The sequence below is a fragment of the Hyla sarda genome, chromosome 2 (assembly GCF_029499605.1).
Source record: "Hyla sarda isolate aHylSar1 chromosome 2, aHylSar1.hap1, whole genome shotgun sequence".
NCBI lineage: Eukaryota > Metazoa > Chordata > Amphibia > Anura > Hylidae > Hyla > Hyla sarda.
In genome coordinates this window covers 208,383,945-208,401,277 of record NC_079190.1, presented here as the reverse complement: position 1 = coordinate 208,401,277, position 17,333 = coordinate 208,383,945, and the positions used below count along the sequence as shown (strand labels likewise).

Genomic DNA, 17,333 nt, shown 5'->3' with positions numbered 1-17,333 from the left:
AAGCTAAAACTCAAGTTTCAGTCCGTTCTGATCAATTCTACAATGGTTATGTCTAGTACAGTAACCTGTAGTTCTTACTGTTTGCCTCCCTTTATGTAACAGTCATTTAATTCCATTATAGATGTGAACCTGCCTTATCAAGAAAGTAAGGTGGACAAACCAGTCCTTTACATTCCACTTAGTACAATATGTGTATATATCAGCTCTGAGGCTGTGCAATAGAGATGTATCCAGCAGAGGAATTTGCCTGAACTAAATAATAGGGATGTACGAAAAAATCGATTCGCGCGATTTTTCATTTGGCGATACTGAATCGATTCAAAATATTTTTGAATCGATCCTTTTAGGGATGTGGAATCTATCTCCTGATGCCTGGGACATGCTGTTCTGGGCGCCGGGCAGGTGAATTTTTCCGGCTCGTGCAAGCAGGGCCGGACCTGACAAGCGCGGCAGCGCTCTGGGTGTATGGAGCGGGCTCCCGACTCCTGCCCGCTTCGTACTCTGCGGCCCCTGGCTGATTTCAGTAGCCGGGGGCCACTGATGCATCACCGCCGCTAATATCCAGCATGCGGCGCTCAGCAGTCTGTATGGAGCTGGCTCCGGACTCCTGTCCACTCCATACTCTGCAGCCCCCGGCTGTTTTCAGTAGCCAGGGCCGCCGCTAATAGCCAGCATGTGGCGATTGCTGGCTGGCTATTAACCCTTTAGATCGCTGCTGTCAAAGCTGGTGGGCTAGTGGAGTGGATCGCCCCCGCAGCGCGGGCGGGCGATCCACTATGAAGGTAGCCGGAGGGTTTACCTCTGCTTCCTACTGTCCCGTGGCTCTGTCATTGATAGATCCTGGCTTGACTAGGCTCTATCAATGATCACAGATCAATGGAGTTCATTAGAACTCTATTCATCTGTCTGAGGAATCTAATGATTCCTCCTAAAAGTCTAATAAGGTGTATAAAAAAAAATAAAGTTTTAAAGTGTAAAAGACATTGTTTTTGAGACAGAATTGGGATATATTGCGATATATATCGTCCCGTTAGCAGAATCGGGATATATCGTATCGTCATACGTGTATCGCGACACATATCGTATTGCCAAATTCTTGCCGATTCACACCCCTACTAAATAAATATTATTTATTAAAGGAGTATGAAGAAAAGCATTGATTCTCACATCCATTCTGCAAGTATCCCCAACATATTGTGTGAAGACATCTAGGAAACTAGGAAAATTTCCAGTATATGACACATTGGGGGAGGAATGGAGAAAAAAAGCTGAACTAGGATTGCTGGATGGATCAGCACACTTATAAGGCTTCTTTTGCAGTGCTGCAGAGACTGTTGGAGAGGTATTCTTGTATGGGAGAAAACTGTACCGTTTCTGGAGCTGATGGTGGTTGCCAGACTTGTGAAAATGCTTTTGTACTTAAAAATCTCAATCCTTCCAGCACTCGCTCCGGCTCACCATGTAAACCCAATTGCAGCCTGGACTGGTGCATGGCAGCACCACCACAAATCATTACATGATGATCAAGAACGCCCAGCGCAGGGTTGTGCAAATAACGTAAAAACTTGATTCTTAAAAAGCCGGTACAGTACAGGAATAGTGATGCGTTAAGTGCCAATGTGCACTCTTAGTCGTACATCACGTACACTGGGACTTGAAACGCGTCACTGTTTCTGTACTGTACTGGCTTTTAAGGAATAAAGTTTTCTACGTCATTTGCACAACCCTGCGCTGGACCTTCTTGTTCATCATGTAGTAATTTACAAATCGGCTTTACTTTTTGGCACCAGTTGAAATTTTTTTTTTCCTCCAGAGTACCCCTTTAATACTAGTCATACACATAAGATAATGGCCCTCATTTACTAAGAAAATCGGGTTGTAAGTCTATGTTGCTTTCTTACCCGACTGCTTTTTTCCCCCGGTATTTATTATTATGTCGCATCCTGTTTGTTGCACGTGTGGTTTGTTGGTTTTGGTTTCCAACTCCTCTGAGCTGTCGGGAAAAAATCCACAACAATTCAACAAATTCGGGTTGGAAACCTTTATAAATACGTGGGAAAGCTCAGAAATGTCGGGTAACGCCCCTTTTTCGGGTTTGGGAGAATCCACATCGGGTCCGTCGGGGAAAAAATGTTGCATCGTGTCGCAGACTGGCGCACATGTCGCAGACAAAGATGCGCCAAAAAAAAAACAAAGTCGGGTTTAGAATAGTAAATGAGGGCCAATGTGTAGGCTGGTTTACTGATCCCTCCTTGATGGCAGATGTTTGAGAAGGATCAGGCATGTTGAAGGGGGTACTCCGCTGCTCAGTGTTTGGAACAAACTGTTCCGAACGCTGGAGCAGGGAGCTGGTGACTACATAGCCGCGCCCCATCGTAACGTCATGCCCCCTCAATGCAAGTCTATGGGAGGGGGCGTGACAGCGTCATGCCCCCTCCCATAGACTTGCATTGAGGGGGCGGGGCTATGACATCACAAGCTCTCGGCTCTAGCGTTCAGAACAGTTTGTTCCAAACGCTGAGCAGCGGAGTACCCCTTTAAACCTCAATTGGCTTGTTATTTTGTTCTGAGATAAGCAACCACCAGAGGTATCTGGCAGCAACTTTCTCCCCTGTTCCCATTCAGAAGACATGAACAGTTGTCTGATCCCCTGCATGTGTAGAAGTGTGTGTGTGTGTGTGTGTGTGTGTGTGTATAGATATAGATATAGATATATAGATATTAGCTGATGACAATCTTGTATATAGTCAGTGTAAAGCCTTTATTACTCTGAATGTAGCGAACCTTGTGATCCTGAGTACACGTGTGCTGCACATTTCGGGTGCCTACCTGTGTCCTACTTGGAAGTGGTCAGAGTTCAGATGATGCCTTTTCCTTAGCTGACTCCAGGGGTTATGCAATATATTTGGCACCAGACAGAACTGGATCGGCCCTGTGTCATGTGGGCAGAGCCTCCACTTTCTCTTTGCAGTAGTTATTTGCCACATAACATAAAGGGCTGCGGTTAAAACAGATTTTGGGAAATAAAACTTAAAATATCTATTTGAAGCTGCTTCAAAAGGGGATCAGTACCCTCCCTATAACTTAAAGTTTTGTATGTCCAAACATTTACCTTTAACTCCTCCTTAATGTGAGTGGTTAAATAGCAGATGTACACGGTTTTCTAATAAATCACACTTTAGTGTAAACTGGTTTTACCACTATGACTGTCAGGGAACGTACTTGATTTACAGGTCCTCTAATGGTCAGGGCCCTGGAAGACAGTAAGGCTGGGTTCACACCACGTTATTGCGTATATGTTTTCAATACGGAACAGTATTGAAAACCGTATGCCAAAAGATGCACCGGGTTGTGTCCGTTTTGCATCCTATACAGTTTTGTCAGGTTTTTTTTCACGTACCCAAACCCGTAGCCTACCATGGTTTTAAAGGGGTTATCCAGGAAAAAACTTTTTTTTTTATATATATATCAACTGGTTCCAGAAAGTTAAACAGATTTGTAAATTACTTCTATTAAATCTTAATCCTTTCAGTACTTATGAACTTCTGAAGTTAAGGTTGTTATTTTCTGTCTAAGTCCTCTCTGATGACATGTCTCAGGAAAGGCCCAGTTTAGAAGCAAATCCCAATAGCAAGCCTCTTCTAAACTGGGCGGTTCCCGAGACACGTGTCATCAGAGAGCACTTAGACAGAAAATAACAACCTTAACTTCAGAAGCTTATAAGTAATGAAAGGATTAAGATTTTTTTTATAGAAGTAATTTACAAATCTGGAGCCAGTTGATATATAAAAAAAGTTTTTTCCTGGAATACCTCTTTAAGTCCGGGTGAAAAACCTCATTGAAATGTATACTTTTTTTTTTTTTTTTTTAAGATGGGAGTCAATGGGAACCGTACAGAACTGTATGTGTGTACAGTTCCATACGGTTTTTGACTTTACAGTTTTTTTTTTTCTTGGAATTTTAATCAAACAGGTGAAACTTTATTCCTATTGGAGTGAAAAGTTAAAAACGTATGTGTTTTTTTAATTTATTTTTTTATTAAAAATGCAACTGGACATAATTTTTTAAACCGTATACGATTTTCAACCTTATACGGGTTAAAATTTGTACACACGTTTTGATATAGTTTTAGTCAGAGTTTGCGGAAACCATTTTTTTTAATCAAAAACATTATACAGGAACTGTAGTGCGAAAACGTGGTGTGAACCCAGCCTAGGAGAAGTGTGTGTTTTTTTGTTGTTGTTTTTTTTACTCTTAGGATATGTTAATATGTTCACACTTAACAGATGCACTGTGTATTTTGAATTTGTAGGTGGGAAGATGTCAGCACATTACAGTAGCGGTAAAGTGGATACGATGTTACAAATCACATCCACACATGTGGACATTGACCTGCACATAGGCATGAGTGATAAGGTCTGGAAATATTGACCTTTCCCTTCCCTTATCTCACTTTTCTTGTCTGTCTTTCTTTTTTTTTTTGCTAAAAGATACAAACAAGCAAAGTGAGCAGGTGCTGGAAGGAGTCATTTATCTTTGCTGCAGACTTCCTTGTCTTTCCACCTATACCCAAGAAACTGTATAGCCAGGGGTGGGAGCAGGAAGCCTACATGGTGCTGGGAAAGGAGGCCCAGTACATCCAAGTCTATGAGCTGTGCATGTGTAGTGACATCTGCTTTAACCCCTTAAGGACCCAGTCAATTTTCACTGTAGGACACGGCCATTTTTTGCACATCTGACCACTGTCACTTTAAACATTAAAGGGTAGCTCCCACCATCCTTTTTTTTTTTTTTTTTTTTTTTTTTTCTGTCCCTGCCTATTGCCCATCTATCCCTAACCCCCTCCCTGCCTTTATTTATTTATTTTATTATCTTAAAAATGGCATTTTGTCTGCCTGGTAGTGTGCTCACTACCAGGCAGACTTCCCCAGCAGGCACCACGTCACTGATGCCTGCTGGGGGCCGACTTCCGCCCTTAGTTCTCCTGACAGGGTGCCTCCAGCTGTTTCACCACTACAACTCCCAGCATGCCCTGACATCTATTTGCTGTCAGGGCATGCTGGGAGTTGTAGTGGGGAAACAACTGGAGGCACCCTGTGTTGGAAGACACCCAGCCCCCGACCAATATCGCCCTCCCCTCCTCTCCCCCTCACCTGTGCCGGACCATGAGCGGGGGTCCGTAGCAAGCAACAAGTGTATGCCCGGCTTCCTGTCATGCCCGTACACTCTGGAAACTGTCTCTATGTTTCTGGAGGATTGAAAGTCCTCCAGAACCATAGAGAGAGTTACCAGAGTGTACGGGCATGACAGGAAGCCGGGCATACACTTGTTGCTCCATATAACGCGCTCCCTCCGGCAATGACAGGACACAGCTGCAAGGAGCAGTGAGGAGGCGGCGTATCCCCACTGGAGCCGGGGCTGTAAGGAGAGGTAAGAGCCATGTGCCTCCCTACTGCAGGGAGAATATGCAGCAGGGAGGCGGCCAGTGTGAGAGTCCAGGAAGCCAATGCGCAGCCCTGGATTTCACTGTGCTCGCTCTCGCCTGTTTGATTGACAGGAGGGAGCGAGCACCGCAGTGACTGGAATTTCGACTCATTTGCCAGGCTCAAATGAGACGAAATTCTGTAGTGACGTCACTGCCGAATGCATTCGGCCACTAGGAGGGCGACCCCTAGTGGCCGAATTTAAAAGTGATTTTAAACTGGTTTAAAATCACTTTTTTTAATTAAACTATATTAGAGATATGTTGTAGTACTTAAGTACTACAACATATCAATTTTTTTATTTCATGACAGTGCCCATTTAATAACTCTGGAATGCTTTTACCTTTCATTCTGATTCCGAGATTATTTTTTCGTGACATATTCTACTTTGTTAGTGGTAAAATTTTGCAAATTTTGCTCGGGGGGCATGTCACATTTAGAAAGCCCCTATGGTGCCAGAACAGCAAAAAAAAACAAAAAAAACACATGGCATACCATTTTGGAAACTACACCCCTCAAGGCACGTAACAAGGGGTCCAGTGAGCCTTAACACCTCACAGATGTTTGATGACTTTTCGTTAAAGTTGGATGTGTAAATGATTTAATTTTTTGACTAAAATGCTAGTTTTCCCTCAAATTTTTTTTGCAAGGGATAATAGGACAACATGCCCCCCAAAATTTGTAACCCCATCTCTTCTGAGTATGGAAATACCCCATGTGTGGACTTCAAGTGCTCTGCTGGTGCACTACAATTCTCAGAAGGGGAGGAGCGCCATTGAGCTTTTGGGAAAAAAAATTGTTTGTAATGGAAGTCAGGGGCCATGTGCGTTTACAAAGCCCCCCGTGGTGCCAGAACAGTGGACCCCCCACATGTGACCCCCATTCTGGAAACTACACCCCTCACAGAATTTAATAAGGGGTGCAGTGAGTATTTACACCCCACTGGCATTTGACAGATCTTTGGAACAGTGGGCTGGGCAAATGAAAAATTACATTTTTCATTTTCACGTACCACTGTTCCAAAAATCTGTCTGACACCTGTGGGGCGTAAATGCTCACTATACCCCTTATTACATTACATGAGGGGTGTAGTTTCCAAAATGGGGTCACATGTGGGTATTTCTTTTTTTGCGTTTGTCAGAACCGCTGTAAAAACGGCCACCCCTGTGCAAATCACCAATTTAGACCTCAAATGTACATAGTGCGCTCTCACTCCTGAGCCTTGTTGTGCGTCCGCAGAGCATTTTACACCCACATATGGGGTATTTCTGTACTCAGGCAAACCTACAGCTGTCTCAAAACTACAACTCCCAGCATGTACTGACATGCATGCTGGGAGTTGTACTTTTGCAACAGCTGGAGGCACACTGGTTGGAAAACCTTCAGTTAGGTTCTGTTTAGCGATGAGCGAACTTACAGTAAATTCGATTCGTCATAAACTTCTCGGCTCGGCGGTTGCTGACTTTTCCTGCATAAATTAGTTCAGCTTTCAGGTTTCTGGAAAAGGTGGATACAGTCCTAGGAGACTCTTTCCTAGGACTGTATTCACCTTTTCCAGCCTACCGGAGCACCGGAAAGCTGAACTAATTTATGCAGGAAAAGTTAGCAACCGCCGAGCTGAGAAGTTCGTGATGAATCGAATTTACTGTAAGTTCGCTCATCTCTAGTTCTGTTACCTAACTCAGTATTTTCCAATTAGTGTGCCTCCAGCTGTTGCAAAACTACAACTCCCAGCATGTACTGAAAGCCGAAGGGCATGCTGGGAGATGTAGTTATGCAATTGCTGGAGGTACACAACTACAACTCCCAGCATGCCGAGACAGCTGTTTGGGCATGCTGGGATTTGCAGTTTTGCAACATCTGGAGGGCTACAGTTTTAGAGAACACTGCAAAGTGATCTCCAAACTGTGGTCCTCCAGCTGTTGCAAAACTATAAATCCCAGCATGCCCAGACAGCAAACAGCTGTTTGGGCATGCTAGGAGTTTTAGTTTTGCAAGATCTGGAGGAATATAGTTTTAGAGGTCACTGTTTGGTCTATTACTACATATTCCAGCATGCCCAAACAGCTGTCTGGGCATGCTGGGAGTTGTAGTTTTGCAACATCTGGAGGGCTACAGTTAGACCACTGTATAATGGTCTCAAACTGTACCCTCCAGATGTTGCTAGGCAACTCACCGGCTTCTGTAGGATGCAGCCACACGACATCGCCGCCCGCCAATCTCCGACACCCGCCTGGATCAGTAAGTGGATCTTCGGTGCCGGTCCCCGTCGTTTCCCCTTTCTGCCCCACCTATTGTGGGTGGGCAGGACGGGGAAAATGAAAGTTAACCCTCCTGCCCCCGATCTGCTATTGGTCGTCGCTTCTGGCGATCAATAGCAGGGATAGGAGGGGTGGCACCCCTGCCACCTCACTCCTATCCCTTCAGGGGGATCGTAGGTGTCTTAGACAACCGCGATCCCCCTTATATACTGGGTCACCATAGACCTGGAATTGCGCAAATCGCAAGTGTGAATTCACTTGCGATCGCCGACATGGGGGGGGGTCTAATGATCCCCCTGGGCGTTTGCACGGGATGCCTACTGAATGATTTCAGCAGGCATCCCGGTCCGATCCCTGCCCGGCGGGGACCGTAATTCTCCATGACGTACGCGTACGTCAAGAGTCCTTAAGGGGTTAATGTGATGCTGCACAGGCTACATTTATCGAGATCATGTTTATGTAGTGGACTATACACTGATGTTGTAACTAAGGCCTGTCCATCCAAGGGATGAAATACTGCTAACTGCATAGAGGAATGTAACCGGACATCCAGAGAACTTTGTACATCAGTATAGTGGTGATTTCCCATGCTGGTTATCAGCAGTGACACCTACACCCATGTCTTGGCTGCCAGCGACCATCTGATTGCTGGGAGGAGCCACTATAAGTGTACTGCTACAACATGGAGAACCAGGGATGGCCTAATTTACCTCAGGTCTCACTACTACTGTGCAGCGAAGCCTGGCCTAAGTGACACTCCGTAATAGCTACAACTGCACTCCTGACCTGGTCAAGGGTTTTCAGGGCTCCCATGTCCTGTATACAGTAGGCACAGAAGTCACCCATTCTTATGTGGGAAGTGCCAAGGCCTTGTGTGCTGCAACACATCTCTCCCTATTTCAGCTTAATAAAATAAATTGACAGCCCCAAGTGTCAGATTAAGCCCTCCCGTCCAAATGTGACAGGTCAATTCTTTCTGCAAATTTCACTCCGTGTATTGGGCAGGATGCAATAAAGGTAAAAAAATAAATCCATAGCAAATCCACACACAGGACATTGGGGAGATTTCCTAAGGGTCCCACACAGGATGAATTACATCTACAAATCCTTCCCGATTCTGGGTCTGATAAGCTAAACTAGCAACTGTCAATTCTGGCTAGGACTTGTGGCCATAGTATGTCCCTATGTGGGGACCTAAAGGGGGACTTCACAAGTGGTAGGGTGGTTCTAGAACTGAAAATCTTTTGTATGGCAATGTACCCTTAGGGTATGTTCTCACAGGGGAGTTTTTAGTCAAATGTCAAAGTGCTACTTTGATTAAAGAAATGGACAGCCTTCTAGTGGTGTAAAATACACTATAACCTGTACTTCAGACATCCCCAGTCCCTCTATTTACCTCCCTGGCTCTGCTGATCTGTAGACATTGTAGTCAGTGAGGTGGAATTGATGAAATCTGGTGTGAGTTTTGGCCGTTATTAATCCAGAAATGTCTGCGGAGATGTGGCAGACGTGCACCAAATTTATCAAATGTTGCACGCACTTTGATGAATCGCCGCAGAACTTTTACTTTAGTCTGGTTTAATGTCGCAGAGAAGTAGTGGCTGTGCAACAATTGTATGAAATGTCGCACGGACCTTAAAGGGGTACTCCGCTGCTCAGCATTTGGAACAAACTGTTCCGAACACTGGAGTCGGGAGCTTGTGATGTCATAGCCCCCTCATGACGTCATGAAGGGCAGGGGCTATGACGTCACAAGCTCCCAGCACCAGCTCCAGCGTTTGGAACAGTTTGTTCCAAATGCTGAGCAGCGGAGTACCCCCTTTAATACAATTGTTGCATAAAGCCATTTCAATAGTTCTATGGGGCACGGTTGAGATTGTGATAAATCAGTGACCACTACACAAAGTGCTCTAAATAAAGAACACTTCATGGTAATGAAATGTAAATGTTTTGTGGCTTTTCATGTGATACATTTAGATGAAAAAAGCTGTGTAAATGATTTGATACATTCCCCTCAGTGTGTTTGGAACATCAGCAGAGCTGGATAGCGCCACATCAGAGGTAAATAGAGGGACTACGTAGGTTTACCTTGTTTTGTCTGGTTTATTATTCTCGCTCAGTAGAGAGTAATTTAATTCAGATGACATGTGCATGTACCATCCATATATTGGAGCAACTGATTATCCAGTGCACCCATGTATTCATCCAGTTGTTTACCACTTGGAACATATTGTCCTGTATCTTCGCATGTGTTTTGTTCTTCACAGTCTGTTATTGATTTGTAATATTTGGTAAATAAAGAATTGATATTAAAAAAATATATATAAAAAAATAGAATGACTGAAGCTGACTAAAGTGCAAAGTTTTATTATTTTACCCCCCTAGCAGCTAGCCCTACTACAGTCAGAATACTTTTTTCTTTTGGAAACATATTTTTAAGTGATGTTATTTAAAAATTCTAATATGTCTCTTATTTTTATTTCCTGTAGCTGCCTCAGTCATCACGGAGTCCACCATGAATGGACAGCTGGACTTGAGTGGTAAGCTGATCATTAAAGCTCAGCTTGGGGAAGACATCCGCAGGATTCCCATACACAATGAAGACATCACTTATGATGAGCTGGTGCTGATGATGCAGAGGGTTTTTCGAGGGAAGCTCTTGACGAACGATGAAGTCACCATCAAGTATAAAGATGAAGGTACGTTTCTCCGTGGGTTCAGATTAATTGTTCTGCATTAAACTACACACTATACTAAGTCATCTGTCCTGAGAAACGTATTCGTTTTTGTTTTTCTAAGTGATTGTTTAGTCTTTATGTATCTCCAGAACTCAGAGGAGAGTGACTGCACATGCCTTAGCCAATTTGTGATCATAAATGTTAATTTTGAGCAAACTCATTGCTGACAGGTTCCATGTAAAGCGCCCCCCCATAACTTATCACCCATCTACAAGGTAGGTGATAAGTGTCTGACTGGTGGGGGTCTGACCTGTGGGTCCCCTACTTATCATGCGAACAGGGTTTTGTGTCCCCCATCTGGAATGGAGCAGTAGTTGAGCATGTACCCTGCTGCTAGATTCAAACTTTAATGATTACTCATTTAAGTTTTCACAGCATCCCCCTTCATGACTGCACCATGATGAAAGATGCTTCTTCATCGCAGCAGGGACAAGAAACTGGTTTAAACACCCTAATGTTGCCTGTCCCTACAGGGATGGATCAAAGAGGGTACACTGTAGGGGTGGTAGATTGCAGCCTCTGTGGTCTCCTTCCTTAAGCCGGATCCCCTATGTAGCCAGTACTCCTGGCTGTGAATGCCGACCTGTTCCAACTAATGGTGGGGGCTGTACAGGGAGTCTCTACAAGGCACACCCACAAAAAGCTGCATATCCTGCGCTTAAAGCCAGGGACTGTAACATCACTCTCTGCTGCCAGAAAGCAACATGGTGAATGGGGACCGCAGCCTGAGAACCTCCTCGGAGACTTGCAGATTGTGTAACTGTGCATTCTTTGGTAGGATTCTCACAAAACAATGGCCCTCAGAATGCATTCAGAGGCTCAGAAATCGGCATGCTCTGTGAGTAGGGACCGGCGCACCCAGCCCACTTTTGTTATCCATTTATCTTTCGGGCCTTGTGGAAGATATAAAGGCGAAAAAATAAGGTGCGCAAGCTTAAAGCGAAACTCAAAAAGAATATGCTTGTGAAGCTGCACACACCGTGCACTAGGGCTTCACGAGCATATTCTAGGCATAGCTTTAAAGGAGTAGTCCAGTGGTGATTCAGTGGTGAGCAACTTATCCCCTATCATAAGGATAGGGGATAAGTTGCAGATCGTGGGGGGGTCCGACCGCTGGGGCCCCCTGCGATCTCCTGTACGGAGCCCCGACAGCCCGCGGGAAGGGGGCGTGTCGACCTCCGCACGAGGCGGCGGCCGACACGCCCCCTCAATACAACTCTATGGCAGAGCCGAAGCGCTGCCTTCGGCAATCTCCGGCTCTGCCATAGAGATGTATTGAGGGGGCGTGTCGGCCGCCGCCTCGTGCGGGGGTCGACACCCGCTATCTCGGCGGAGAGCCGGGGCCCCGTACAGAGAGATCGCAGGGGGCCCCAGCGGTCGGACCCCCGCGATCTCAAACTTATCCCCTATCCTTAGGATAGGGGATAAGTTTTTCACCACTGGACTACCCCTTTAATGGTACATTAGGCTGCTTTATACTTACAGTATTAAGCTTTATATTACCCTCGGGAGTTGAGGAGGCAGAGCCTGAGGTCTTCTCTGGGCCACCCTGCCTCTTTCTGCCTACGTCGCACAGTTGATTGACAGCCAGGGCATGCGGGAATGAGAGCTACACAAGGCCGCTGCAGGCAGACGAGTCCTGTCTGTCAATCAATAGAGCGATGTAGGCATAAAGACGTAGTGGCCCGAAGCAGACCCTGGGCTCCTCCTCCCAAACTGTAAGACTGACTCCTGATAATATAAAGCTTAATTCTGTAAGTATAAAGCAGCCTGTTGTACCACCAAAGCTATGCCTAGAATATGCTTGTGAAGCCCTAGTGCACAGTGTGTGCAGATTCACAAGCATATTCTTCGTGATAGTTGCGCTTCAAAAAAAAAAAATAATAATAATAATTCATACTACGTCTACCTTGCCTTTAAAAAAAAAATAAAAAATGACATCCTACAGCAAGTTCTGAGGTGACTTCATTATAAAAATATATATATTTGTGCAAAATTTTTCAAAGTTTGCGTGCCTTATTGATAAATTTGGTGCACGTATGCCAAAAAGGCAGGAGGAATGACTGCACACAGACCCAAAATCCATAGAAGGTGGTAGCAAATGTGGCTTATTCGCCCATCCAGAGTCTGTCAGAAGCTAAGCGGGTATAGCGTCCCACCCAGGTGCTGCTGGTCCTTCATTATTTGGAAACACCATAGAACTATACATGACTCCTGCTTAGACCTGGAAGACCCAATCTGATTAGCTTCCATCTGACACAGGTCTAGAGGAAGATAATATTAAATACAAATATTATTTATCCTAGAAATTCTGATTCTTTGTTGTGACCATCTGCAATACGATAATATTGTGGGGTCAGTCAAATTTAGTTCAGATGAGACATATTCCTGTGTCCCTCCCTGCTGAGTTGGCTGCAAGATGGTGCCTTGAAAGGGAGAAGTCCCAGTGTCTCTTGTAAGTATGGGCTCTGGGTCCCCAATCATGCAATCAAATGCAAGTTTAATCCCAAAATCAGATACTCAGCTGGTAAATACTGGAAGGATTAAGATTTTTTAATGGAAGTAATTTACAAATCTGTTTAAACTTTCTTGCACCAGTTGATTTAAAAAAAAAAAAAATAATAATAATTATAATGTTATCCTGGAGTACTCCTTTTAAAGGAGTTCTCTAAGCTAAAACTTTTAACCCCCGCTGTTCCCGGGCTGTAAAACTATACATAACCTTTCACTTACATGCCTACGATCCCCCGTTGTTCCGATATCGCCGTTCCGGTCTCTTCCACTTCCTGCGGGTCGGTGACTTCACTCTGCGCTCAGCCTATCAGCGGCTGCGACGGGACATTGCTACGGCCGCTGATAGGCTGAGCGCAGGGTGAAGTCACCGACCTGCAGGAAGTGGAAGAGACCGGGAACAACGGGGGATCGTAGGCAGGTAAGTGAAAGGTTATGTATAGTTTTACAGCCCGGGCACAGCGGGGGTTAAAATTTTTAGCTTAGAGAACTCCTTTAAGAATGTTTGAGTACAAATCAAAAGAACATGGGGCACTATCTTTGTAGATGTGAGTCTTCAGTCATTAAAAGTGATCTTATCTGTAGAGTATTTTGACATTAATGAGTGTGGAGCTACATTTTTGTGATATTTTTAAGGAAAGTGGTAACGCACTCCTGGTTTTATGGTCCTACACTGGACCTTTATAAAACTATATCTAAATGGAAGTGGTGGTGAGTAACGTGTCTGGATGGTGCACACATACCTGTTTATATTTACATTCCTCAGATAAAACTCTGAATTAACTCGCAGAATTGGGGTGCTGTGGATTACTTTTAGGGTACTGTCCCACGTAGCATATATGGAGCGTATTTTTCAGCAGGGGATTTTGATACCTATTGATCTCAATGGGAAGGTAAATTATGCAGCAGTAGATACGCAGCAAAATACGCTGCTTATACGCTACGTGGGACTGTGCCCTTAAGATGTCACAATTGAGAAGACATGTCTAGCGAGGCTGCCCCTAAGTGTTAGCCCTGTTATCCAGACACTTGTATGGACTATGGCTCCATACACATGAACAACATGAATAGATACAAACAAAAAATGTGCTGCAGAGTTTTGATGATTAGGAGTCTATAGATACATTTGATAGTTTGTTGAGAGTTGCAGTTTGAAGTATATTTTTAACTAGGGATGCACCAAAATTTCACCTGCCAACAATTGTTGTCCGAAAATGCCCCTTTTAGGCATTTTCGGCTGATTGAATTTTGTGCCGAAAATTTCGGGGGGCAGGTCTTATAACCCCTTCCCGACCCATGACCTACATGTAAGTCATGGGTTGAGTGAGGACATGACGCGGAACTGCGTCATACACGGGAGATGCCATGTCCCGACCATATCCCGCAGGCCCCTGCTAATTCTTGTAGCTGAGGGCCGCCGCTAATAGCCGGTATTCGGCGATTGCCGCAGGCGACTATTAACCCTTTAGATAACCGCAGTCAATGTTGACAGTGGCGTCTAAAGGGACATGTAAATGCTCCCTGGTGATCCAGTGGGATGGATCGTCCCCCCCCGCAACGCCATTGCCAGGGGGCGATCCACTGTGGAGGTAGCCGGACGGCTTACCTCTGCATCCCTGGGGTCCGTGGCTCTTCATTTGATTGAGCCTTGCTAAGCAGGCTTAACCAAGTGAGCACATTAGTACCCTAAGGGAAAAAAAAGTTAAGTAAAAAAAAAAAAAAAAAAAAAAAAAATACACCCATTAACCCCTTCCATATTAAAAGTTGAAATCACCCCCCTTTTCCCAAATTCCATATGAAAAAAATAATAAAAATAAACATATTTGGTATCACCACATTACATTTAAATTATGTTTCTGATCCTGCACTGTGAACGGCGTCAATGCAAAAAGATCCCAAACACAAAACTTGCTGATTTTATCCCAAAAAACAATAATAAGATGTAACAAACTATGTTAAAAAAAAAAGGGGGCAGGGCAATGTATTTTCTGTTTTGGGCCAAGCCCAACTTAAATTTTCTGTTTCAGTCCAAAATTTCCCTTTCGGTGCATCCCTACTTTTAACATACAGTGGTCCCTCAAGTTACAGTATGAATCTGTTCCATGAGGACCATTGTATGTTGAGACCATAACTCTATGGAAACCTGGTAATCGGTTCTGAAGCCCCCAAAATGTCATCCAAAAATAGAAAAAAGTGAGGATTAAATATGAATAAGTAGATAACTAATACAGATAAAGCAAATCCTTACATATAAAAGTAATAAAGATCTGCTGGGAGCTGTAATCACTGTCTATGTAGAGGACAGGATCTTCTTCAGGGTCCTGTACAGTAAACGCAGTGTCCTAAAAATTAAAATGGAGCTGCCCTTACTTGGTGTTCAAAGGAGCAGCTAATCCTGGCACAGGTAAAGAGTACAGAACATGTAATACCTCCCTGTACTGTAGGGGGCACTACCAAACAGGAAGTCAGTGCATACACTTCAGTAATACAGGGGTTTTACCAGTGAAATGCCCATTTTTATTGGTCAGTTCTTCCAGCCATTGACACGTTTCACAGATCTGAACTGTCCATAGTATTGTATGTTGAGTCTGGTTTCAAGTTACAATGGTCCAGAAAAGACCATTGTATGTTGAGGTCATTGTAAGTTGAGGGGTCACTGTACTTTTAGAGAGTTTGATATCTGTGTGTCGTAGGGTTGGGCATTTTCCAGGAGTCTTGTAGCCAGTCTACATAAAAATGAGCTTTTAGAGCTGATCTATAAACTGGGTTTCTAGCCACGCCTGAGAAACGGCCCATGGAGAGCCCATCTCTGTAATACTGTATATAATACTGTATCAGCTTATTGTTTACCTTCAGGATTTAGTTGCTGCAGTATTGCATGACTTTCTTCCTACATGCCTGCCATAGGTGTTCTCAGTCCTAATTTAGAACTAAATATTGTAAGCAAATATCCTGCTCAGGCCAACATTTCATTATGCCACATCACCATACAGTGTGGAAATGTAAACTAACTAGTATTTCCACAAGGTGGAGCCAGCAGGATGTGCACTGTACAAATCCACCGTAGGCTCAGCATTTGGGACTGTGCGTCAAGAATATAGGATGTATTGCAGTAAACTCATGAAATGCTGCACTGGGAGACAGAAAACATTCCAATATCATAGCATGGGATATCTATGCCAGTGTTTCCCAACCTGGGGGCGTCCAGGTGTTGCAAAACTACAACTCCCAGCATGCCCGGACAGCCGAAGGCTGTCCGGGCATGCTGGGAGTTGTAGTTTTGCAACACCTGGAGGCCCCCTGGTTGGGAAACACTGATCTATGCACTACACAGGGCCTTATTCTTCCTCATTTAGATGAAGAAATCACCAGATGGGAAACTGTTACAATGTGCTTTAACAATACTGTGTGACAACGTATTCAGGCCGACTTATTAATATATATGTAACATGCACAAAGTTTGACATAATAATATTGTATTTTTTTGTCCACAGATGGAGACCTCATAACTATTTTTGACAGCTCTGATTTATCATTCGCCATACAATGCAGTAGAATATTGAAACTGACTCTGTTTGGTAGGTGGTGGCTTATTGCAACACTTATGATTTATGCCTCATAACTTTATTATTGATTTTTTTTTCTTCTTAGCAGTACAGCTTAAAGGGGTACTCCACCCCTAGAGATCTTATCTATGCCTGATCACAGGGGTCCCGCCGCTGTGGACCCCCCTGCAGCACTCCAAACATCCAGTGCACGGACCAAACTTCGCTCCGTATTGGATGACTGGCGTTGCGGACAGCCCTCACACCCCCTCCCATAGACTTGCATTGAGGGGGCACGGCCGTGACATCACGAGCCTCCGCGCTGCACCCAACTCTCTAAACGAATGCCAGGTGCAGCAGGGAGATAGCGGGGGTCCCCAGCTGCGGTACCCCGCTATAAGAAATCTTATCCTTTGGATAGGGGATAAGATGTCAAGGGACGGAGTACCCCTTTAACCCTTTAAGAACAGCCCATTTTAGCCTTGAGGACATTGAACTATTTTTATTTTTGCCTTTTTAGTTTTTTTCCTCCTCGCCTTCTAAAATCCATAACTCTTATATTTCCATTCACAGACCCATATGAGGGCTTGTTTATTTTTTTTTTTTTTTTTTTTTGTGTGACCAGTTGTACTTTTGTAATGGCATCACTCATTTTACTCTAAAAAATGTATGGTAAACAGAATTTTTTTTTTTTTTGTGTTAGGAAATTTTAAACAAACAAAAATCTGAAAGATATATACCGTATATATACAAATGTAAAGGTATATATCTGAAAGATATATACAAATCTTCCAC

At 44.1% G+C, this 17,333-nt stretch overlaps 1 protein-coding gene across 4 annotated transcripts in view; it reads left to right on the top strand.

The window, feature by feature from the left end:
* TFG (trafficking from ER to golgi regulator) overlaps positions 1–17,333 on the top strand; it is a 36,777-nt gene that overhangs the window by 5,956 nt on the left and 13,488 nt on the right. For 2 of the 4 annotated variants that reach the window (XM_056556243.1, XM_056556242.1), the window contains exons 1-3: positions 7,683–7,724; positions 10,234–10,443; positions 16,488–16,571. In XM_056556243.1, the coding sequence (XP_056412218.1) occupies positions 10,260–10,443; positions 16,488–16,571 (268 nt within the window). In that variant the 5' untranslated portion in view covers positions 7,683–7,724; positions 10,234–10,259. Of the gene's footprint in view, positions 1–7,682; positions 7,725–10,233; positions 10,444–16,487; positions 16,572–17,333 lie in introns of those variants that run through there. The other 2 variants (XM_056556246.1, XM_056556245.1) reach the window with 1 other exon arrangement.